Genomic DNA, 24,940 nt, shown 5'->3' with positions numbered 1-24,940 from the left:
ATTCTTGCAAATTAAATTATTACATTTAAAATACTTTTACAGAAATTGTCATGCTCCAAGCTCTCTGATCCTGTATTTTGAATTTTGTTTTTGGTAATGTTTCGTTCTTTTGGATTTAAGTGTTTATGTTATGTAGTTGCTTGAGTTTAGTATTTTTTAGAGCCATGTAGTTTTATTATTGATATATATAGTTCTTGGTTTATTGCTTGATTATGATATGGTGTTTTGTTGCCATTGTTTCATTTCCATGTCCTGTCATCAGTGTCTCCATATTTGCTTACCTTCTGTCTCTGTTTCCGTGGTTGTCCGGTTTCCCTGTCTTGTCAAATTCAGTCATCTCTAGTTCTGGTCCCTGTGTTTATTCCTTCTGTTTTTTATCCTGACATGTCTTAGTGTGGGCCTCAGTGAATGTGTTACTTCCCATTTTATTTTGATAGTCTGTTTCATGCGTGCGATGTTCAGTTTTGCTTCCCCTGTCTCGTCCGTCAAATTCTATTCCTCAGAATGTGTGTTTTGTGTGTTGTGCTGTGTTCCCCAGTTGTGTCCATTCTGCCGTATCTCCTCTTGTGTATATCTCCCTCTGTTCTATCTCTGTGTGCTCCCACATGGTGCTTGTAGCCTCCATCAGGCTGTTCTGTTAGTCTGTTCTAACCCAGCTTAGCTATTTTACTTGCTTTTTGTTTGCTTCACCTTTTTTCGGTAATAGTGCCTTGACTTTTATATCTAAATTCTTTTAATGACAGGAGCAACATTATTCATCCCACTTGCAGGCATCGTAATCTGTAGGACCACTATGGTTCCTGAATTGTTCTGATGGAGGAAAGTTTTAAAAATATTCCCGTCTCTGATGCTTTTTTTCTCCCCACAAATTGCACCCTGCCTTTGTCGTTTACCATTAAAACAGCTGGAACGTGCCAGTGCATGAACTTTGATGTTAATATAGTGATTGTTTTTGTCTTTTTTATAGCATCCGTCCCCAAATTTAAGTTTTGCTCAGCTGAATTCTCTGAAATACAATGACAACAAATCTAAAATCTCAGATCTGCTTTCATGCTGAGAGTTCATATAAACCATTGTCAATTAAATAGGAACACTCCATGAGTTCAGTCATTAAAAAACGAAATCAACTAAGTTTCCAGAGTTGGTATACCTGGAAGTTGGATTAACAAAGCCAATTTATATTGCTTTGTTAATCTCTTGCTTGCTACCCAGCAAAGTGACACTTCCATTCGCAATCTTTGCCTGCTAAGCTGTGACTGGTCAGCTGATTCTCCGAATGAAAGAGCCGTCATTGGGCACAACATCAGAGCTGCTACACGAACCGTAAATGTGGGTGATGGTTCAGAGGTCTGGAACCAGGCTAATCTGGTAATACAGATTGAGGCAGAAGTGCCACTTTTTATGGTTACCTGTAGTTTAATACATCTTGTGCACTGATCTGAAATGGAGGTTATACCACTGACTAGAACTGTGCTTGAACTGTCCAATATGGGATTAGACAACCAATCAGGAACAAAAGTGTATGGTATGTAGCTATGATGTAATTATATGGTCTGTTAGGAATTTTGGATTTGTCTGCTCACATGTTAAACCACAACACTCTTACTGCAGCAGCAACTCCAGTGGTACAAAAAGTACAGCACCTCACAATTAAGGCAGAAACCTTACTGCTTTGGTAATTGAAGTGAAATTATCCCCTGTTACTGCTTTGTTTCATGGGTTGATCTGTTACAATGAAGACAATTTTATTGCTTTTACTTTAAGAATACATTTTGGAGTGTTCCCTGAAACTTAAGCTCAGATCGAATCAATGCAGCTGGTCTCCACGTGATCCAATAAGAAATCCAGAACACAGCAATAGCCAATTACCTCTGACCCCGGAGGATTATTGGCCCTGCATTTTCTCCGGCGAGTGACGTTCACTGTGGTGTCAAGTGTACTCCACAAGGCTATATATATGTCACTGCTGTGAAATAAAATATGTATGTGTGTGGAATAAGGGTGAAGATGCTTTTCTCTGTGGACAAAACCTCATCCATGTTAATCAGGTCTTTGGCCCCTTGGCCATTAATGATAATTCAGGTGAGAGGGGATGTCACCACCAAGCTGTTAAAAGCTAGACGCCCCCACCCATCCCTTCCATCCATTCGCACGTCTATTGGCAATAATGAGTGCTCACCCCAGCCTCGCCCAGCGGCCAGAAATTGGAGTCATGATTATGAATTTATATGAGTGTTTAGGAGTGGAGGTGAGCCTAAATGCCACCGTTGCTTGTGGAAAATGGATTTATTTAGGCTAATAGTTTTTCTGTGGCGATTTGTGAACGTGTGGGAGCTTGTTGGGGCGGATAACAGGATTGAAGTAGGCGATTAGAAGTTATCCTTAAAAGTAATTCTTTTCTAAGATGAGGAAAAATCATATGTGAGAAATTACCTCATTGTAACAAAGGAAAGATTTATTGCAGTTGCGCTGTGCTCAAGGCATTTAGTTAATTTTGTGGGAATCTTGTTTCGCTTTTCCTTTCATTACATGAAGTTTCCTGACATGATCATTAAAGTCTCATTTCAATCTGTTATATGGGAAGATCTAATACTAAGTTTGTTGTGCGGAAATTATGTCAAACATCACTCTGACAGAGACAAAGCAACTAGTGCAGGGTGAATTGACAGCTGCTTTCTGATTTATTAAATAGCAGAGTATGACTGCTTTAGTGCCCAACAACCATAAAGGAAGTTATTACCATCATTTATCATTCTAACCATCAAGTGAAGGCTTTCATATCAGTTTTGCTCTCTGATGTTAAAGACGAAACTGATAATATCTGCTGCAGGTCCCACATTGCCCTTGACCCCTCTTACTTTTTAGTGTTGCTGCCCTTTACAGCTCTCTGTTTTTCAGAAATACCACTTAACCTGCACAGCTGTTGTCCAGCTGTCGTTCAGCTGTCGTGCATCTTGCACTGTTTCTTTCATACCTGTATCACAAAGTTTAGAGTTTGATCTATGGTTTCATTTTGTCTGAATTAAGAAAATAAATTCTGATTAAATTCAAAGCTGAAATAAATATACACAGCATGCTTACACACACAGCCCTGTTGGCGAGCAGGTAATGAGGAGGAGAACAGAACACTGTCCTGACTTCTCACAGAAAAGTTTTGCCTTTTTGTAGGTGTCATGTCAGTAGTTTTCACTATATTAAAAAAACAAAACATTTACACTTTATTAAAGTTATTTAAAGTTCAGACCCAAGTTAGATGAAATAAAGCAGTTGACTGTAAGTTTTCTGAATGTGTGAGCAATGAAAAATATGTCAAGACTGTTCTCCCAAGATGAAAAATGAGGTGAAACTGTTATAGTAATCATTAACAGAATTAAACTCTGAAGTTCTGCGAGGAAATTATGTCTATATTTCTTCCATTACATCTCAGGAAGCACAGTGCAATGAGAGATACTGCCCGGCTGCTCTGCCACCACTGACATGAAAATGAGTATACTTTAAAAGGCTTCATAAACTGCTAACAACAAAGTGATCTAATTGCATTGCATTAATGAAAAATGTTATTAATCATAAAATTATTTACTGATGTTATTTTTCAATCAGTCATTCTGTGCATTTGAATTCTAAAAATTTGTTCAGATCAACTTTTTATGTGCCAATTCACAGAAAAGCTCCTTACTATATTTTAAACAGAAACCCAAAATTTGCTTACAACATGGACAATAGGAAAAAACCCTCCCTTTTAAGAAAAGACAAAGTGAGAACCGATTGGCATATAAGTGAGGGGGAAAGGGAGAAGATTGAAAGAGAGGTGATCAGTGCATCACAAGTCCATAGCATTAAAATTATATTTCAGAGCCAGACCTAGCTATAAAAAGAAATGCACATTTTAAGCTAAAGTTTAAAGGTGTCTATGCTGAAGGCTCTGCCTCCTATTGTACTTCTAACATATGATGAAAGGCACTATGAGGTCTTTAAGATATGATAGGGCATGATTGTTTAAGGCTTTACATGTGAAGGATTAGGAATTTAATAGGGAGACAATGAAGACAAAAATAAAAACTCCTCCTAGTCTTTATTGCCATCACCTTAGAGTTTTTAAAACTAGACTAGGTGAAAGAAGGCAGGCTTTTACCTGCATGAGGAGAATGTGTGATTTTAATGATAGTGTACACTAAAATTACTCAAAGATTCTTGTAGGTCTAGTCAATTTGTTTCTGAGGTTTTCATAGCCAAATCCAACTTAAGGGTTTTAAGGCTTTAAGTTCAAACAACTCATTTGTTTCATCCGGCTGCATAGATAATTATAGCTGATTGTCATCTGCATAATGGCTAATAGACATGTATGCAGTTCTTTTTAAATATATTACCTCAGGGAAATATGACATACTACAACAGTGCTATGGACAATTCTAATTACATAAGATTGCAGTTTCTTTGAGTTGTGAAAATGCAGGATACACAGAAAGTGTTGTAATTTCTGTTGTGTGCAAATCAAGGACGTGCTTGCAAATCAGACAGGAAATATTCCAGCAATATAAAACTGTGATTACTTTTTGAGGACAGCTTGTACACCTGTTTACATCTTACAGCTCCAGAGAATAAAGTTGCATTTAATTCCTATTTATCCCAAACAATTTGGTGGCAAATGAGACACACTTAGAGAGCATTTGGATGTACAAAAGACAGGAGGACAGTTTTTGAATCCAGGCCATTAGTGGAAAACATCCAAAAGTTGAGCGCCAGGAATATTTAATTAGTATTGAATATTGAAACTTTCAGCACATGAGAATTACTATTTGGTTTTTGTCATTCTGAGCTGTTCTATCTGTTCAATATAGGCTCTTCTGTAGAACCACAAAATGTCTCTTGAAGCAGCAAATTATTTCCAGGTGTCAGACAAGCGATGGTTGAAAAAGTAATGCTAAATTGAAGATTTAAATAATTTGTACATCACGTACTATTGCCACGTAGCTGTTTTGAGAAAAAAAAATAACTTCACAACTAGAAAACTGAAAGTCTCTCAGTTTCATCTTATTGAAAAACTTTGTCCACTGTGATCACCTATGTTCTTTGTCTCTTCTTCTCCTTCCTGTATTTTTATGCTTGGTCTTCTGTTCCATTAGTTGGAACTGTATTTTAGTGCATCCTACAAAGAGCAACAATGAGTGTTACAGTAAGATCGAGAGGCTTTTTTCTATTGTTATAGAGACAGGATGACACTGCTAAGACTTGGCCTTGAAAAATGGATGTTATAGAGTACTAGTAATGTTAAAAGAAAGGGATTGAAGATTGCAGAAATTAAATGGAATGAAAGATGCCAGGTTTAGGGAAAATATCCTACCCCTAGCTTAGAAAAAGGAACAGCGAGCCACTTTGAAACAACTATATGGACAACAGTCTGGAGGCAAACTTAGAGAGGCAAGGCTGATATAGTCTGGACATGTGTAGAGGAAGGATAGTTCATATATTCATCAATGGATGCTGAATATGAAGCTACCACGCTGGAGGAAATGAGGTGGACCACAGAGAAGATTTATGGATGTAGTGAAGGAGGGTTGGTGTGACTGAGGAAGATGCATGAATAGGGTGAGATGGAGACAAATGATCCACTGTGGTGATCCCTAAAAGAACCAGCAGAAAGAAGAAAGAAGCATCATGCCATGACCATCTGTTATGCTTACAGAGATGTTAGATTATTAATGCAGACAAACTTTTGTTTAACTGGTATGGCAGCAGATAAGCTTGTATAAGGAAAAATAAGCAACATTTAATATCATGCTTTCATGTGTTACGGCCCTAGCAGGGCCTCCTCCTGAAGGTGCCTGTGTGGGCGTGTCCCACTACCTCCTACCTGAGATGCCACCTTTCCCTCCTGTACAGCTGACTCCCATCAGCAATTAAAGGTATTTAAGCCCAGAGCAGGGTGAGCTCTGGGCCAGAGTGCCATTTGTGTGGGTACAGCTAGTGAGCTGAGTGTTTTTGCGGTGTTTCCAGCTGGTGAGCTGTGTCTTGTGGTGTTTCCAGCTAGTGAGCTGTGTTTGTGGTTTCCAGCTGGTGAGCTGTGCTTTCCTTTTGACTTTTTGCTTTATTTGACCAACGCCTGAGTTTTGTTTGTGTTTCTTTTATGGTGATAACGGCTTGTCCGTCTCTTTTAGTTGAATAACTTCAATAAAACTGTTTTATTTAACTGTTTTGCCTCCCTGACTCCTTTTTCTGACCCGGTCACTTTTGTTGCTTCCCCCTTAACGCCTAGACCCCCCCCCCAGGGGAACGTAACACGTGATACTACCACATGCAGAAATAGCACATTTTAACCAGAAAATATCTGCTCTGTCATTGTGTACCAAAATGCATTCCTGATGAGCTGCTGAGAAGACAATCTCACGGTCCACCTTCCTGTCAGCTTTTCTCTCTTGTCATTTGGCAACTGGCTCCTGAATTCTCTCTTCCTCCTGCTCATTTTCTGTCCTTCACACGGGCTTGCTCTTTTTACGACCCCTTGTTTCTTTCCGCCTTTTTCGCCTTGGGTTTCTTGCTGTCTCTTCAGCTTCATGTTCACGTTCCAACCCAGACCACACACATGACCTTTCTGTCCTGAGAGCACTGTGCTTTCCCTGGCCTTTGACAGTGAAATGACACCCCCTCCCATATCTTAGCAGGAGATGCTGGCAGTTAATGTGGACATAACAAGAGAGGGATTTCAAACACTTGTGCGCTATCATCATCCAACCATTTCAACAGATATTATCAGGTAACTAGAACATAATTTGTGGTCATGCACAACTACACGCATCCGTGCACACACACAAACACACTCATAGCTTCTTTTTGTCCTTGAAAGACTTGTCTTAACATTTGTTAAGTTTAATAATAATGTCTGAAATGAGACCACATGAGTGTCTAGTGATTTCTTCAATAGTGGTAGCACAGTTGTTGATCATCTTTGGGAGAAGGTTTTGCCACCTCACATTTGAAGCTGAGATTGTTCTTAAGGAGAGTTTTCTTTAAATTACTTTAAATTACTGTAACATCAGTGTCTTACGTCCAGCTTCTGCTTTAATAACCAACCAATATTGTGAATTTGGAAAACAATTATCATTTAGTGTTGTTCTTTTCTAATTGTATATTAAGAACATGTCCACTTGTTCTCACTAGCATTGATTTTGGGTTATTAAAATTGAACACGGTTCTCTTGGAACTGTTGTAGTAAAACTTTTTGGGTATGCACACAGGGTATGTTCAATAACAGTGCAAGAGTTTGGATAATAATGTAGTAATGCAGTTCACTTTTGTTTTCTCTTCCACATAAGTTTAGCTAACCTGGGGATATTATTTACCACCCATCTGATCATTTCACCGCTTGATTTTTTTTCCCATTATCTCAGTTATTTTTAGCTGTTTGTTACATTCGCACAGCTTAAACTTTGTGAACTCTTGTTGATGTGAAATCCTACCTCCTCCCTTTCGAAAAAGCAAAACAAAGTCTGTGTTGAATATCACGAAGGCTGTTTTGTTTCCCCTGTACTTACTCTAAAATCAAATAAATCCCTAATATACAAAATAAGTAACATGCATACTTTAAAGTGTAACTGAAATTTGTGCATCATTTTGTGTCTTTTGGTGTTGAGATCATTTAAATCCTTCGTGTACGTGGTGTTTAATCACACGAATTTAAGTCTTTACTGTTTTCAAAATGCATTATTATAATAGAATGTTTCCTACGTCACACTTTGTTGTATAATAACTGTAAATCTTTGTTCTGCTAAGTTTGGACATTGGCTTTGCAACATTTCTTTTAAAAAATATCATGCCAGACTGCCTGCTTTTATTCCACACAAGCCTGACTCTGCAGACGTCTGAAAACAATACAGCCTTCTTAGGATGACTCTAAGGGCTCACAGTAATTCTCTGTTGCAATCATTATTCTAGCCACCTTTATTTCATTTTCCACCAACTTTATTAAAGCAGCAAAGAGCAGTGGTTGCCACAGATATTATTCCACAGCTCCATTTGCATAAAAAGCAACAGGGTGTCGTATGAGTCTCGGCAGAGCTCCCTTGCATATTTCTGATGAATAAAGTGTAGGTATGCAGATGGAACCCTGCAAGTAAATTACCCCTCTAGATGGACACAAGTGTTAATTAGATAGAGCTCAAATGAATTGCAGGATCACAGCATCACTTAGATATATAATTTGTATAGTGAACAACTGCTAGCTAGTTAGGCAGATAGCTCTGCAATATTCTGCATTTTTAAAGCCCTCTTGATATGTCAGAATATAAAGGAAACGTGCCATTTGATGGATCACTGCTCTCCTGCTCTCACCTCTGTCCTTGATCAAATGGAACTTTTGCTTAAAGGTGTCACTGTAATTAGCATCTCTGCAAGTGTGGGGAAAGGGACTGTGGAGGGTGTGGGTGGATGAATGCGTGTGCATGAATGTCAGATTTTTTTTTCCATAGCTTTCATATTATGAAGAGCAAATCACATTTCTAAAACGTGTAAGCAATCAGGGAAATTTAAAGTGAATTTCATAAAAACAAAAAGTTAAAGTATGGCCAAAGTACATTGGATATGTTGTACTGATGAATTTACTTTCTTTTTTACTCTGTGTACTCCAAATGTTGCTTGATTACTTTAACTCCCTTTATAGATATGATGACAAAGTCCATTCCATGCATAGTATAAGCAAAAAAAACCCCCATTGCGTACAATTTCAGTATCATAATTTGTGATGTCTTTATTAATATGTTAGGGAAGCTTACGATTGCGCTTTCACTCACTTCAAAACACATGCAAATGACCTTTTAATGATCCCAGGGATGGATAATAACAGGATGTAACTGGAAAAAAGTGTGTGAATAAGAAATTAGCAGGTAATAAACATGACACAGACGATAACTTATTCACTACAATATTTTAGGCGAATTGACTGAATGGTACTTGGAAAAAAAAAGCTTTGGCATTCCTGTTTTGTCAGTACAGAGCATCTAGGAGGATTAAGAGACTCAGAAATGCTACCTGAAATGTGACACAAACACGCAGTGATTTCCATCTGTGAGTTATGCGTCACTATGTACAATTGTCGAGAAGATCAAAAGACATCTCAACTATTCACACTGTGGCTGATTTCTCTTGACAGTTGACAAGTAACCCACCTCCTCCTTCTTCTCTGTTTTGTGTATTCTTTCTTTAAGTTTCTCCTTTCTTGAACTTTTCATATGTGAGGCATCTGAATAGATGCATTAACCACCGTAGAGTTAAATTCCTCCCCCTCCTTCTCGCCCGCCTGCCTTCACTGACAAACGTTTTCAAAATGAAAATTGGGAATCCTCTCCCTACTCTTCACATTCATTTTCACTTTTCCCTCACTGAACATCTACATCTTCGGGGAGAGGATAAAGGCATGCATGCAGGGAGATGAATGGTTTAATTTAGATTCAAATTTCATAAAGTGGGCTAATCGGAATAGCTGACAAAAGCTCTGTGACGAAGAAGTGATAACCTGCAGGCTGCTTCCTTATTGCAGGAGATGGGAGTGAAGTGCCGGGCTGGTTTACAGGTCTAATTGCATGACTCAGTGTAGGGAGTGGGAGACTGACATGGGAGGAAATATTCCTGTGGGATTTAACACTTTCCATGATAAGTCAGAACTCAGCATTCATTTTACTACTTTTACAAGTCAGTTTTTCACAGATAGACTCTCCTCATGTCTCCTTTTCTCACCTGTCTCCTTGTGGTCTGTGTTTGTTTGGACACTTAAAATTCATTGTCTTCTATGTGCAAGTGCAACTCTTTTGTTTTGTTTTTGTTGGTTGCGTTTGCTCATCAGTCTGCAACTTCAGTCTCGGTGTCACTTAAAATCCTAAATTTCAGTCTTACATCAAATTTTTACAATTGTGAATCCAATGTCGCTAAAGTAAAATTCCTGAGGATATGTCCGGTTACAGTGTGGTTATTTATGTTTCTGCAGGGATTTATATGGATGGAGATTAGTTGTTTATTTTTACATGACTGTTTCATTTACGTCAGCTCAAGTTCTGCAGTTCTAAAACAGGATTAACATTACTTGAGGATATAAAGAATCACATATTTCCCTTGTTCTTTGGATGAATGAATGGATGGATACTAGAGTAAAAACAGTTACAAAAAGCAGGGACATTTATTATATAAAACATCAACCAACAGAAGCTGAAATTGCCCTGGAGTAATACGTTTTTAAACTAACACTTCATCCTATGAGATGCATAACAGCAGACTGCAGTTTCCCTTGTTTGTTTGTTTTTTGTAATAAATTGGCCATTAAAGATAATGCATTTTTGTATATTCTGCAACCCATACAGGGTGGATGATGAATAACATGACAGTTTATTTAAAATAGCCTAGTAAATTAAAAAAAGACAGTTCTTGTTGCATGGAGAATACAATGAAGGGTGCTGAAACTGTCCTCAGTGATACATTGAAGAGAACTGTGGTACATAGCATCAAGGGGCTTAAGAGTATTGGCAGCAAATTAAAGTAAATTACATCTACATAGAGAAGGACTGGTGCAGTCTTTAACCCACAGTTCTTAAGCCCTGACACACAAACATAAATCTCATATTCATGCCATTTGGTGTTATTTCCTCTTCCTTTGGATATCATTATCTCCAAACTTCATTGTGACCGATAAATCGGCTTAAGAATTTTAGGGGAAAAAAGTCTTTGTTGAACCTGCCTGGCACTTGTCACATTGTTAAAGTAATCCAGGGATTGTTGTTTGTACAGCAGTGAGTACTTTGCAGTCAGGAACTGCTAATAGCTAATATGGCATTCTTTTAATGGTGCTTATTAAAAAACTCTCACTAGTTAGACTCAGTACTTAAAAGAATAGTAGCACCAAAGATGTCTCTGCTTCTGCTGGCTTTAATTATAACAAGAGTGGTTTCCCAAACACACCTACATGCCAGTGTTGGCATTTTCAGAATCATTTTTGTCTTTTTCTAATTTTCTGCTATTTTTTTTTTGACCCACCTACAAATATAAGAATGTCTACTAGACAATATTTAAATTACAGATTGGGGGGAAAAACAGGAAAAAGAGTAATTGAAACTGGAGCAGTAATTATTACTCCAAAATTAGCAACGAGGGGACATTGTGCACTCCTTTTGGAGGGGGCACAGTGGGGTCCCAGGGGGTGGGGGTGTTACTCTGCCTTCTTATGTTAGCAGGTACCTGGCATTAACATATGGCTTGCTTTACTGTACACCAATGAGGTTGTTCATATGAAAGTGAAAAGTTCTCGTTCTTTCATAATATGAGATGAACTATGAAGAAATTTGACTAATTCAGTAACAAACATTTGCATTTCAGTTCACTTAAATTAAGTTCAGTTTCATTTATATAGCATGGAATCACAACAGTTGCCTAAAGGCAGCTGTTATATTAAGGTAAATGGAATATGTAGTATAATGACTTTTTTATATAATATGACTAAACAAATAAAGTAGACCAAGAAATTCTAAAGCTGCTGTATAGTAATCCCAAATATTGAAAGTCTGTGCAAAATTCTTCATTTTGCTTTATATTTACTGTTTCTATGATGTGATGATGGAAATAAAACATTCGTATGAAGATGACTTGTTAGCTGTTTTACTACTACTCTTTCAGAAATTAAAAAAATGTGATGATTGGTCAATAATTGGCTAAGACAGTTGGGTCAAGTGATGGTTTCTAAGTAATGGTTTAATTACCACCACCTCAAAGACATATGGTTTGATCATACCTAAGATCAAATAATTATTAATAGCATGACTTCTTTGAGCAGTCTTTTAAGAATGAGGTCTAACAGACATGTTGATGGTTTGGAAGTATCAAAATATCAAAGCTAACTCAGAAAGATCAGAAGCTTAAAGGGCCTGATTTACCTCTCGGTTCTTTTGTCAGGGTTTTTGGATCCCCCCCCTCCCCCCTTTTCCTACTGTGTCAAGTTCTCCTGTGTCCAGTCTTCCAGTTATTATTTTCCTGTATTGTTTTGGTAATCATGTATCTTCTGGGTCTTGCATTTAATTTTATTTCCTGTCATTGGCTTAATTAGTTTCACCTGTGCTTCATTTCCCCTGCTGTGTCTCATTCCTCCGATTAGCCCTCAGTCTGTTCAAGTGTGTGTTTATAGACTTGCTCTAGTCTTTTGGTCTTTGTCTGAATGCTTCCCTTGTGACTGCCTGCCATTTGGAGTTGGATTTTCTTTGTTGTTTTGCTTCATCCACTTTGTACTTTTAAAAAGACTTTTCTACCATCGTTAAAACGTGTATTTCTGCTATTTCTGTGACAAATATACAATATAAAATTGGTTTTCTGTTAAGTTGTCTGTTCTGTTATGACACATGAATGATTCATAGGTCAGCATTAACAAACAAGCAAACTAAATAAACTCCAAACACGTGTCTCTAAAAATGGTCAGGTAAACAGACTTGTCTAAGAGTTTAGGTGGAAAAAGTAGCCAGTGCCCAAAGAAAAACTATGAAAGACTTTCACAAATAGTTTCACAACTATTGCTCAATACCATTTGGAGAAAGTACAAGAATTCCTGGCTCACTGAACAAAAATGTAAAGACATTTGCACAGTACAGTACATTCTTGCAAAACGGGCAAAATCTTTTCCATAGCCTGAGTAAATTTAGCCTCACATCAAAAAAAGTAGAGAAATTAAAATGAGAAAATATGGCCGATAACGTCTATCACAGCGAATGTTTGCATTTCTAATTTACAGGGAATTAACAGTCTGTGGATTATTTTCTCTAATGAAGGACGACTTTTATTTCCAATTATCCCCACAAAGTCACCTCGTGTTCTCCTGAGCTGCAATAATAACATAAGTTAGTGTATTTAGGATCCTGTAGGAATAATGGTTCATTTTATCAGCCTGACTGAGTACATTAGATAAGAGGCTAATGTGATCGTTTGAAGTTCTAGTGCAGGTTAACCGTGAACCATGCTTTAATATGAGCAATGGCTCCAGACTTTCCAGTGGCTCCACTTTAGAACCCAGATATACCAGTAGCTAGAAAAGTCTGTTTTGCAAGTCACTTGAGATATTTTTAGTTAAATTACACACTTTTCTTGTAATTAGCCCAAACTGTGTAGCTTGTCTCTTAGTTTACTCAGTTCACAGCTGTCTGTCTTTCATATTTCAGGGAATTGTGTACTTACAAGGAATACCTTATTGAAATACACAAAAGTTTTGTTAGAAAAAAAATCATATTGACAGCTGACAAAGACAAATTGCTCTACAAGCTTAATTATTCAGACCTCAGCTCTGAAATGACAAGCTTCCACAGTGGAAGCAGGCTGGCAAACAGAAGTGATCATGGGAAAATTTTGGTGATTTTCACTTTGACTTGATACTCAATACTAGTCAATTAAAAAAGGATGTCTTTCAAGCACCTTACAGGTTTCTATCTGTAACCTATATTTATCGGTTCTTCCCACCCCTTCTGCTATAGCCAAGATGGTAACTTTTATTGCATTGCATGAAGATACTTCACATCAGTTTGAACACACTTACATACTTACGTGGCAAGTGTCCATATGGAGGTGTGCAACTTTAAAAAGCAGTACCATAGGGTTTTCCAACATCCACAAATGGTTGAGTCGGAGCCAAACTTTGGAATAAAATCGCAGTAAAAAAAGCTGTTTTTCTTTTTCTTATTAGTGTCTTGTTTAATCTTCTGTTCCTCGATCCTACTTGCTTTTCTGACCCCGACAGCAGTGTGTTTTCTTCTAGCATGACAGCGATGGCTGTGCTATCATGCTATGAAAATGACTCCCAGCTTTCCTGACTTTATCATTAATACTAGAGCCCTTAATGTTGCTGATCTGGTATTTCGGTACACCATACTTGCTGTGGCTCAAGATGTTGTCGCACCTCTTTGTTTGTTTATGTGATTGTGCAGAAAATACATATATTTGGTACTTTGCACTGAGTTCTGTTAAGTTAGCAGATTTGTGATGCGGAGAAAAAATATTCTCCAAATTCTGGAGTACAATGAACATACAGTGAAGTTCTAAGTGTTTGTTATTCGGTGTTATAAGTACATTATTGATATTACTCTAATGCATAATACACAATATGCAACGTAAACTAATATATATGCCTTATTTGTACTTGTCCACCTGCATTCTTGTTACGTTCAGGTGTAGGGTGTACATTATATATAGGTGTGAGAATAATAATGATGGTGACTGATAGGTACATTTCATTTCCCTTACTTAATATGCAATATTTCTTGCCACTAAACTGTATTATGTTCTCCATATGTGAACTATTCTGGTGTAGAATTCTGTTTTCTCTTCTATGTGATGGTGACTGCAGTGTTTGTACCTTGGTTGTGACTACAGGAATAGCTATACCCCAAAAACTGTGCAGCCTTCCTGTCCAGCTTTGAAGTTGTGCGTCTTTGCAAAAACAAATAGTCCAGACTGTTTAATTATAGTAAATATCATTTGAACATGTTGGTTTCTTGTTTAGTTTTGCTGCACTCACCTCTAATGTCTCAATTTTATATTTTTCTCTTGTCTGTTGTCCACCAGAGCCAAGAAGAAGACCAAGCCCTTGAACCTTAAGATCCACAGCAGTGTGGGCAGCTGTGAGAACCTGCCCACACAGCGCTCACCCCTCCACACTGAACGATCTCTGCGATCCTTCTTCTTCCCCTCTTTCATCCCTTCTACACCACCTGTTCATGCCGAAACACCCTCTGCAAGTAAGTGAACATCTTTTTTTTAAATATCGCACACTGATTTTTTTAAAATGAAATTACATTTTTCTTAATACTTTGAACGTATCCCTTTCATAATCTACTCTACTGCTACTCTGATTATTTAGTTCTCTGGCAATGTTTCATTCCTGGGATGTTGCTCTGCTTTTAGTTGGGTCAAGTCTCAGTTGGTTCATCAGTTTTTTGTCACTATGCCTTGCCACCTGCAGAAACCACTTGCTTTAACTGCTCTTACTTAACTGCTGAAAGTAATTATTTTTGTTAAAAAATGCTTTAGTACAGCTCTGCTGGTAAATGCAATAAATAGACAATCAGGTCGTGACAATAATGACCGGAGGTTGTGTGTTGCTGCACACTGGCAGCCTTATTGGCTGATACATTAAGACATTCTGCGGAAGCCATTAGATTGAGGAGATGGGGATGGGGGAAATGCAGGGAAACAAAGTAATGGAAGTCTTGTCAATGAAACGGGTGATGAATGGATAACACTCAGTGTTCGGAATCCATGCAAAACTTCACTAACTGGTATAAGGGACAAAGCTGTGCATACTTGTTGGTTGAGGCATGACATGGAATAATCACACATTTAGAAAAAGAAAAAAAGGAGGTGAAAGGTGAAATTGATATATGTGAATTTAATGGCATAGTCTCAAATGCTAATGCATTTAGTATGGCAAAACGGGTACAGATGTCCAAGGTTTGGACCAAAACTATCAGTTATTTAATAACATAAAAAGGACGAAGCTTGTAAAAATCTCTGGTTTAAGGAGGTTCATACTTGATTTCTGATAGAAAATTATTACCGGTAATAAAATATTAATAAGTATGTTATAAGGAAAAACAGTGATGTATGAATTATTATTTCTAATTCAGATTTGTTTTTCCATTAGCTTAATAAGAGATGGAAAACCTGGTGCCTCCATTGTGAGTTATTTACAGATATTTTAAGCCAGAGATGCTGGCTTATACCCACAGATAATATATAAAAGATGCAGTGTTTCTTTTTAAGTAAATAAGTAATTATCTCACCATGTTGAAGAGTAGGTTTGTCCTGATGATGATTCTAGTCAACTCATCATGCTACCTGAGCAACAGATCTGCTCTCACAGCACATCCTTTTATGCAGCTGGAGAACATTAAAGTGAGCATGCTGTAAACGACTGTGAATACCCACAATAAAAGTATCTTTTTTCACACTGTGCAAATCAGAACTTGCAACGTGAGCTTTAAGCTTGACCAAATAAGAAGTGGTGGCTTCTGTGAGGTGAGCACGGTTTGTAAAAACACAACATAAATCGATCAGAGAATGGATTTACTGTTTTATTCTCATTGAAAATACTTCTATATGTCCCCTCCCGTATGTGTCGTGGGAGTGCGAACTGAAAAACCACCAAACTGCATCGTCCAAGTTAACACGGTCTGCTCTAGGCTATAGCACAAATAAACTTCTTACGTAGATAAAGAGTTTTGGAGTTGGAGGAAGTACACATTGCCTTTTTTTATCCTGTTGTACTAGAAAGCATTATTAGACACGGTGGGTATCACAGCTTGGTTTGGAAACCTGCCTTTATACCCGCAATCCAAAATAAGCGCTCTACTGTGGACAAGTTTGAAGGAGTCGTACAGCTTCATACACCCTTAAGGCTCTTTGGGAGGAGTCATTGAGCTTGCTCGCTCTGAAATATCACCTGTGATTTCTCACTTTAATGTGAGCTATTTCCTTGAGGCGTGCTTTGCAGTTTTCCTCAGTACAGCTGACTGTTAGAAAGACTGTTTGTGCCGGTGTCAATTACACTAAATGCTGAAGGGCAACATCCAAGTTCTGTTTTTATGTGGAACTTTATTTATTTATTTACAACTCGAGCACTGACTGCAAAAGAAAAAAAGGGAGTACGTCTATCTGTGTTAAATTAACTGTAAGCTTTTACAAAATCTGCTTAATCTATTTTATCATATTGATAACCAGGTGGAAAAATGTACTTGTTTGATAAAATAACAAACAAAATTTTACACAATAGCTGACACAATGACCGGCATGGCAAAATTGTGCTTAACGAAAAAAGACAGCGTGAATCATCAGATCACTATTTGCTCATTGTGTTTCATTATAAATAACAGAGCAGAGAAAAAACAATGTTTACAAAGTTGCCCAGAGGAATAGTAGTTCAGCAATCTGTTTGTGTGTGTGAACGCTTGAGTGAGCATTTGGGCAAGTATGCAACTGCCAGGTCAGCCAGGCTAAACATCCATCCCGTGTCTATGTTTGGGTTTATGGTATCACAGCCATCTCATACGTCAGGGCCCTCCAGCCAGCAGTGTTATTACTTATCTTGCAAGTCGTTTGAATCAAAAGATACGGAGGAGCTACGAGACTGGCTGAGGTAACCAGGACCAAACGCTGTCTGCCAGGGATGAGTCAGTGCCCAGTTGAAGCTGAGACGTCAGCAGTTTGTTTGGCTTTCCACCTTGAGAAGCTGGTTATGATTACAAATATAATTCCATTACAGTGGTGTATTTCGGCTCAGGCACTCCTTGGCACATTGTTAGGTTCTGGAGACAAGCTGCAGATAGTTTCTCATTTAATCTGCAGCTACTGGTTATTGTGTGTGTTGATCTTTATTCAATTTAAAATAATAAGTCTATTATTCTATCATATTATATCTATTAATCATCTGTCGCTTGCATTTTGACATTTCTACCATTCCTACTGGGTGATTCCAATCGATGCATCACATCTAAGGGAGGATATTTGTAAGCTGAGTTTTTAATGGAGCTATTTGAGTTAAAAAGCCCCAGTAAAAATAATACCATCATGCTATGCACTTCAAATGCACTGCACATGGTAAATCCACACTTGGCTGGGAAATTAAATGACTGTCCTAAATGCGATAAAATTGATTTATCTTACATGTACACGTTGGTGTATCGCATGCAGAACTGTGCAAAAATCTTCAGTCAGACCTAATTTCTTTATATTTTGCTTCCTAGGTGCTGGACTTTCCTTCTCATTTTTAGGAGGCCTTGAGCAATAGTTCTTCTGAAGGACCTTTTCTTCAGACATTGGCAGCTTTTTCATTTATTTTTAGTGTGGTCCTTGTACGTGTGCATTTTTAGAGAAATTTGTTTGAATTTAATTTTAGGATTTGTTTTTGTTTCCTAGCAGCCTGTCACAAAAGCACATAATAAACACATAATATGCTCTAGTTTCTTCAGTTGAATCTCGGAAAAATGCCAAAGATAACACAGTATTTTTGCACAAAAAGGTTGATTCCCAAAGAACTATTAGAAAAAATCGTGGCATCTCAGTATAGCATGTGGTATGTCCTTAACCGCCTAGGACCTGGTGTCCACATATGTGGACATCACATTTTGGGTTATTTAGACCAAAATACTGAATTTTGCTCTACAAGGGCCTGATATCCACTTACGAGGACATTATACTGCTACTGTTCTATCAAAATTTTAAATGAATATCCTCATATGTGGCTCTTATTTTTCTTAGAAACAAAAATCAGGTTAAAAAAAATCTGGTAATTCTTTGTTTTTACACTCATCGGGCCCCAATCAGCCCAAATATCAAAGAAAAATTTAAAATGCATGCTGTGGAAGAGTTCGGGTCTTAGGAGGTTAAAACACTTTTGGAAACTGACTAAGTGGAGGATAAAGAAGAAGTAAGAGGCCTAAAACATGATCTAGAGTAAATATACAGTATCTAAAAGTCACATAATAAAAAAAGGCAAAAATCTAGCAAGGAGGGAGTATAATAGTGTGAGTCTACCACCATCGGTTGAGGCTCTGTAATGGTTTGTGCCTGAATTTCAGCCAGCGGTGCTGAGATCTCATCAAAGTTTATGGGACTATAAACACAGAAAAGTACCATCATATTTTCTCCTGCCATGAAATAACATCTGGAAAGCATCTGATTGGCAGCGGCTTCATTTTTTTTAGCATGACAAGGATCCCAAACAGACTGCCAATACAGTAATAGCATACCTAGTCAGACAAACACACAATGGAACACTATCAGTCATGGACTGGCCTCCTCACAGCCTGGACATCAACACTGAAGCAATGTGGGATCACCTTGACAGAGAACAGAACAAAAGGCAGCCAACATGCAAAGAATAGCTTTGTAGAAGCCTGGAGAACTAGTCCCGAAGACGACTTAAAGAAATTACAAACCGGCTTACCTAAGAGAGTTCAGGCTTTGTTGAAGAATTAAATAATGACATTCAAGCTTTTTTTAATTGTGCAAACTGTTTTTGCCTTATATACTGTATTTATATTTATGTAAAACATAAAGAAATGAGGGATGGCTTGATACTGCACAGTACTCTAAGAGGAGCTATTTTGACTCATCAGAGCATGAATATGGCAGGTGAAATGTTTTTTTTTAAAGCAGTCGGGTTTTAGTAACTGAGTCAGAAAGCAATGCCAACATGGTCATTATTAGGACTCTGGAATTGGCTCACCTAAATGGAAGGCACTCATCATTTATAGTATTAATCACAGCTGTGCTTTTCATGCTATGGTATGCCAAAATGTCTGCTGTGAAAAAGCTCTATTAGCGCATAAACTCCTTTAACCTCACATTATCGCCAGGATAGCTGAACTGCCAACATAACAAACAGCTGTGAAAGTGTAATGTTGCTTCTTTGGACCCGGAGAGCGCAGTGTAAGTGTGATTGCTGGTTTAAAGAACTTTATTTTTTTTATCTTGTTGCAGAAAGTTTTCCTGATGGGGAAAAAAAAAAGATAAAAGTCTGCTTTATTTTTCATTTGAAGTTGTATTGTGATGGGTTCTTTTCATTATCCAGTGAGGTAAATTGCTCTCTATAATGATTTGATGATGAACTAGTTTATCCCGTTCGAAATTATGTCTAATTACTGAAAAGCAAGTGGCTCTTGCCAAGCAAACATTTGTGCCCAGGTTTCTGCAACTTCATTATCCACCGATGCCCCTTCAAAAAAACAGAGAAACAAGAAAAAAAGGGGAAAATTCTTGCTTCTAAAAAGTGAAACTATTTACTGACGTTTTGACACGTACACCACATATAACCAAACACCTACACGCAATAAACATTAGAATGGCTATGCCAGTGAGAGTTCATTTTCTTGAGCTCTCGTTCTCGCTCCAGGTGGTATGATAAGTCATTGTTTGTCCAATCTGAAAAGTTATGATAGCCACAGAGGGACATTTTTGTATGGGCAGCTCACCTCTAGTGCCTCAGGCTGTTTTGAGTTCACACAGTTGGCTTAGATAGACTCCCTAGCTTGTGATGATGCCTTGTGTCCACTTGAAGATCCAGTACAAGCGCTGGCAACGGACCAAAACACACGCCTGCTGCAAAACTGATGTGTGTATTTGTGCGTGAGTAAGATAGAACGAGAGAGGGAGGGATGGAGAGTGTGGGAGTCTGAGAGTGTGTGCTTGTGGATATAAATGGCTTAAATGTTCATGTGCTTGGTACACAACTCACTCTTTTTAATTCTACATGTTTGCCAATGACGTCACCCACTCTGCCTAACCTTGCATAGATGCTTTGCAGTTGCGTGTTGCATCACAGATCTCCTAGCAACCAAATGTGGTACCACAATGGAGGTCCCTTTGAGAATTGGCAAATAGATAAGGGCTCTAAATAACCACTGAAATTAAAACAGCGTGAGGAAAACTGGCTATCTAAGAAGAACGGTTTAGTCGGTCTCAGTTCAGTATTCTAGGAAAGACACACAGCTATTAGTACATAAAACTGAAAAGACAGATGTTGACATGATGACTCAGGCTTGGAGAGTCATCACTTTGTTGCTTTGTGGCTAGTAAAACTTACTAAACCACATTTTTATAACAATTGTTCTTATTCTTGATCAAAACCACAAAATCAGAATACTTTAATAAAAAAAATAAATACAGCATTGAAAGAAGGTAGAGTAGTGCACTGTCCTTTGCCCTAATACATATTTGTTTCCCTGACTGCAATTTTTTTTTTTTTTGCATGTGTATGTTCTCTTTGACAGTCTGCAGACATGCAAGGTTAACTGGCAATTCTAAAATTTGCTGTAAGTGTGGATGTGTATCTGTTTTTGGCCTCTCAACCAATGCTCCCCTACTGTTTGTTGTTATTTGTTTGTTTGTTGTTTAAGACTATATAATAACTTTTCATTTAATTGTCTTGTCCTGTACCATCAGACTACTAAGTAAAAACTGCTTTCCAGACTGTAAAAGTTTGTTAGCAGGACCTAATTTACTTTCAATCTGGCTTAAAACTTTCTCATCGAGGTCTTACCCTGAAACTCTGAAGATGGGTCCATAAACACTGGTTAGTTAGTGTCAGACTGATCCTTGCTTTATATTAGCTCAAAGGTGTTAGAAAGAAATGCCACAAGTCAGAGGAGTCTTTCTTAACACTGTGTGTACAAAAGATCCCACTGACAGCTCAGCTAATCTAAACAAAATGGTTTAATAGACAACTAGCCAGCAGGATAATGTAACAAAAACAACCGATTTTGAGAAATTGACAAAAGCCTCTAAAGTTATCCTAAGTTACAGAGTGATATGTGCACCACAGAAGCATTCCCCTAATTTACTTTGTTTATTCAGTTTTATATAAGATGGAGTGGCACGTGGGGGGGCATAAGGGCTCACTTTGCTCAGCAAATTTTTGTATTTACTCCAATAAATAGCTGTTGCTGTCAGTGTTTTCCAAAAGCAATGGGCCTTAACATGTGTGCATAGGGACATAAGGTGGAACCTGAAAGCCTTTTGTTGGCTAAGATTTGCCTCACTACTAAAACATGCTGTGCCTGTTGGTTGGGTTGCTTGTCTGCATGCTCCAAGAAGCTCGAGTTCTCCAACTGAGGAAGTCTTTACCGAGCCATAAGACCTCCAGGCATCATCTGTTCTCCCATCCCTCCTCCCTCTGCCTCACTGGCATGCTTAAACCGGCAATCTTAAAAGACTCCCACCATCTATAAGGCAGTGTTGAGATACTTGTTTCATTCAAGATAATTGCTGTTTTTCCAGCGTTGTGATTGCTATTGTCAGTGTATCACAGCTTTTGTGCATGTGCATATATGCTATTTGCAGTTATGTATCTATGTGTTCTTGTTTATCAAAGATGTTAACACACACACTCATATATATATATATGTATATTTGCAAAGAAAAAAAAAGCCAGATCGGCGTGTTGCTGTTGTCATAGCAACTGTGCAACCTTGCTTTTCTCCTGTTCCTCGTTTTTTGTTTTTTTTTGTCACATGGGAATAGAAAAGGAAAAAAAAAATATCACCCCTTCCTTCATTTATGTCTTGTGCTATTCCACAAACAAATACAATACTTTGTTCAACTGTGTAATTTTTGGGGAACAATAAGAATAATAAGATGGAGTGTGCAACATGTCACTCCTATAACACTCATGTACAATAATGCAGCACATTATGCAGCAAACACCCACACAGTTTTACAGTCCCGTTGACTTTTTCTGCTGCTCTGCCCAGTCCGTTGTATGTATACCCTCATGTCAGACCCTTATCTTGTTAAACATGCTTCACATTCTCATAGAAACTGTCTGTTCTAATGGTGTGTTCTGCTGTATTTGTTTGGTATTCCAGACGTAAGCTATTGATTATCTCTTGATTGTACTGTGCCAGTTATGTGTGCCGTTGATTGCATTCAACCATTTGATTGAAGCTTTTATCCAAACTGCCAAAGTGCTGCAATCTGTCCATTGAGCTCTTCGACCTTGATAATTCTGAAAATGATGAGAGTAGGTGTGGGTGAGATGATTTGGTAATAGCATTGACAATGAGAATGATTAGAATTTGTGTCTGATTTTTTTTTTCATGTTGTTTGTGTTCTGTGTTTTTCAATTGTCGCTCGCTTCACTTTTCTCTCCTCTACCCGCAGTACAAATTTCTTCTCTATGGAGAATAGTGTTTAGCGTTCAGTCAATCAGGTAGAGAGGCATCTCAGTCTAACGTCAAATAAACTATATTTGGCTGTAAGTAGGCTCCTAGACTTGAGCAGTCTCTTTATCTCTGCACACATGCACACACCCGCCCCATCTGTTTAACCCACGGACAAAGAGAAACGCGTATCCCTGCGATTCTGTGTAGTTAGATTTTTCTTTTTAACTTTCATAAAAATAGACACACACATACACATCAGCTCTCTCTCTCTCACACACACACACATGCTCAACCCCATGGCCTGACGCGTGTCATATGACAAGCAAGTGGAGGAGGGGGACGGAAGGCCTCAGCTTAATTAGGCTGAGGCCAATAAGAGAAGATGGAGGAGGACACTGTTGTCTGGCGCCTTGGGGTTTGTCAGCTCCTGGAGGCTCATCTGTCACACACACAAGCACACACAAGCAAACACTTAGAAAGAATGGACCCTAGTTTATATTTCTATGATGGTTTTGGATTTTTCAAAGTTTTGATAGTTTCGGCAGGTGACTAGATGTCACCCATGTGTGACCACGTACGCAGACATGTGCTCTTTTACCCCTGTCAAATTGCTTCAACTTTGTTGTTCCTCCCCGGACTGTTAAACCGATATGGTGGCACCTCCGCAGATGCTCAATTTCAGTTTTTAATTAGTTTAATTTTCTGTTTACTGATCAAATGTTCTGTTTGTGTGTGAGTCTTTAAAACTCCACTGCATTTATTTCACCTTCATTCGTAGTGAGATAACACGACTACTTCTAAGTGTAACAAATGCGTGTTTAGTTGTGACATTAGACTAGGACAAAAACTGTAATGCTGAAACAAACTTTAGGTTATTACGACCTGGATCATTAGGACATTGTAACTGCAGCAGGGGAGTAGTGTTGCAGATAATGGTTCTCAGGCATGGTGCAAGTTAGTACACTTAATGGTATAGCAAGTTCTTATGGAGCAATACAAGAGCAGCTGATATATTTGATATATAACAGTACAGTCAAGCAACCTCATATTGTCGTATGAAAGAAGCCAGACAAGTGATAGCAGCCACACAACGACCTCATGCTGCACATGCCACCTGTCGATTCCACCCAGCAGCAGGGGTCAGTAAAGCTGTTTACCTTGTTAAAGAGATGAAGGTGTGTACCCAACCACCTGTAGTTCATTGCTGAGGCTCATGTCATGTTTATTCCATGTATTTCTTAACATAAAAAACAAAAATGAATATAAGAGTCAAGCTTTTCCACTGATTTTTGTGTAATTAAAGATTTTGTTGAATTTGAAGCAGCACCAACAGGGCATCTGCCTTTAAAATGATCAGCTTCTGAACAGTAAAAGGGGGGCTGTTATCATGAGACAGTTCCTGTGGATTTCAAGCTAATGTAGTTCATCTGTATCTAATATATACCTAATTTTATCACAATCAAATGTGAAACTGAAAAATTAAAACATTAGTAGACACAAGCCAACTGCACCAGCTTGTTGAGGGCAAAGCATATTTGAAACAGAATATTCTGTCATGTCTTAAGCTTATGCTTTTACTTGACTGCCTTCATTGTGTTCTCTTGACATAAATGCTCATTACCTGCTCTTGTAGGAGTCCCAGGATCATAGAAGATTTTTGTTAAAGAAAATCATCGCTGTTAAAACCACACACAAACCTCTCTGGTCCCACCACTGACAAGCCCAATCATCTGCCAGTTGCCAACAAAGGGGACAAGAAGCAGATGATGTCAGTTCCCTTTATATTGAGTTATCAGGTTGATTGAGTGTAATTGAGCAATGCATCGGAGTGTGGAGAGAAGACACCAAGCCCCTGGAGAGAGTGGAGGAGGAGTGGAGGAAGGGTGTTTCAGGAACCAGGAAATGCTCAAGGCACCAGGGCCATGACATTAGCACTGTCGACAGCTGCTGATTACTTGCTGCCTTGTAATGAATTACTAGAACTGACTGTGCCTTTCAACAGATGAAAAAAATAAGATTCCTTATCTTTCTTACTTGCAGTTATTAAAACTTCAAACACCAGTCGCTCGTGCTGAAAAAGTGTTACTAAAAGTACATTAGGCCATTTAGAAACTTGTGTGATAAACGCCTTGTTCGAGTAACAAAAATCTAAGAAAATTGTTAATGTACTTAAAGAAAACCTAGTAATTTAGTAAATATAAATCATTATAAAAAATAACATAATATAAAACTTTCTTCTTCTTTTTACTTTAATTTGCTTCAATGCCAATGACTTG

The 24,940-nt window shown here is 38.1% G+C and overlaps 1 protein-coding gene across 1 annotated transcript in view; it reads left to right on the top strand.

Moving 5' to 3' along the window:
• Positions 1-24,940, top strand: part of ksr2 (kinase suppressor of ras 2) — a 109,913-nt gene that overhangs the window by 46,251 nt on the left and 38,722 nt on the right. Inside the window, exon 6 of the mRNA XM_080894727.1 lies at positions 14,572-14,744. Coding sequence (XP_080750853.1) covers positions 14,572-14,744 — 173 coding nt within the window. The remainder of the gene's footprint in view (positions 1-14,571; positions 14,745-24,940) is intronic.

The sequence above is a fragment of the Rhamphochromis sp. 'chilingali' genome (assembly GCF_963969265.1).
Source record: "Rhamphochromis sp. 'chilingali' genome assembly, chromosome: 10".
NCBI classification, from domain to species: domain Eukaryota; kingdom Metazoa; phylum Chordata; class Actinopteri; order Cichliformes; family Cichlidae; genus Rhamphochromis; species Rhamphochromis sp. 'chilingali'.
Note: the sequence above shows the minus strand (reverse complement) of the source record. Positions and strands in the feature narration are given on the sequence as shown.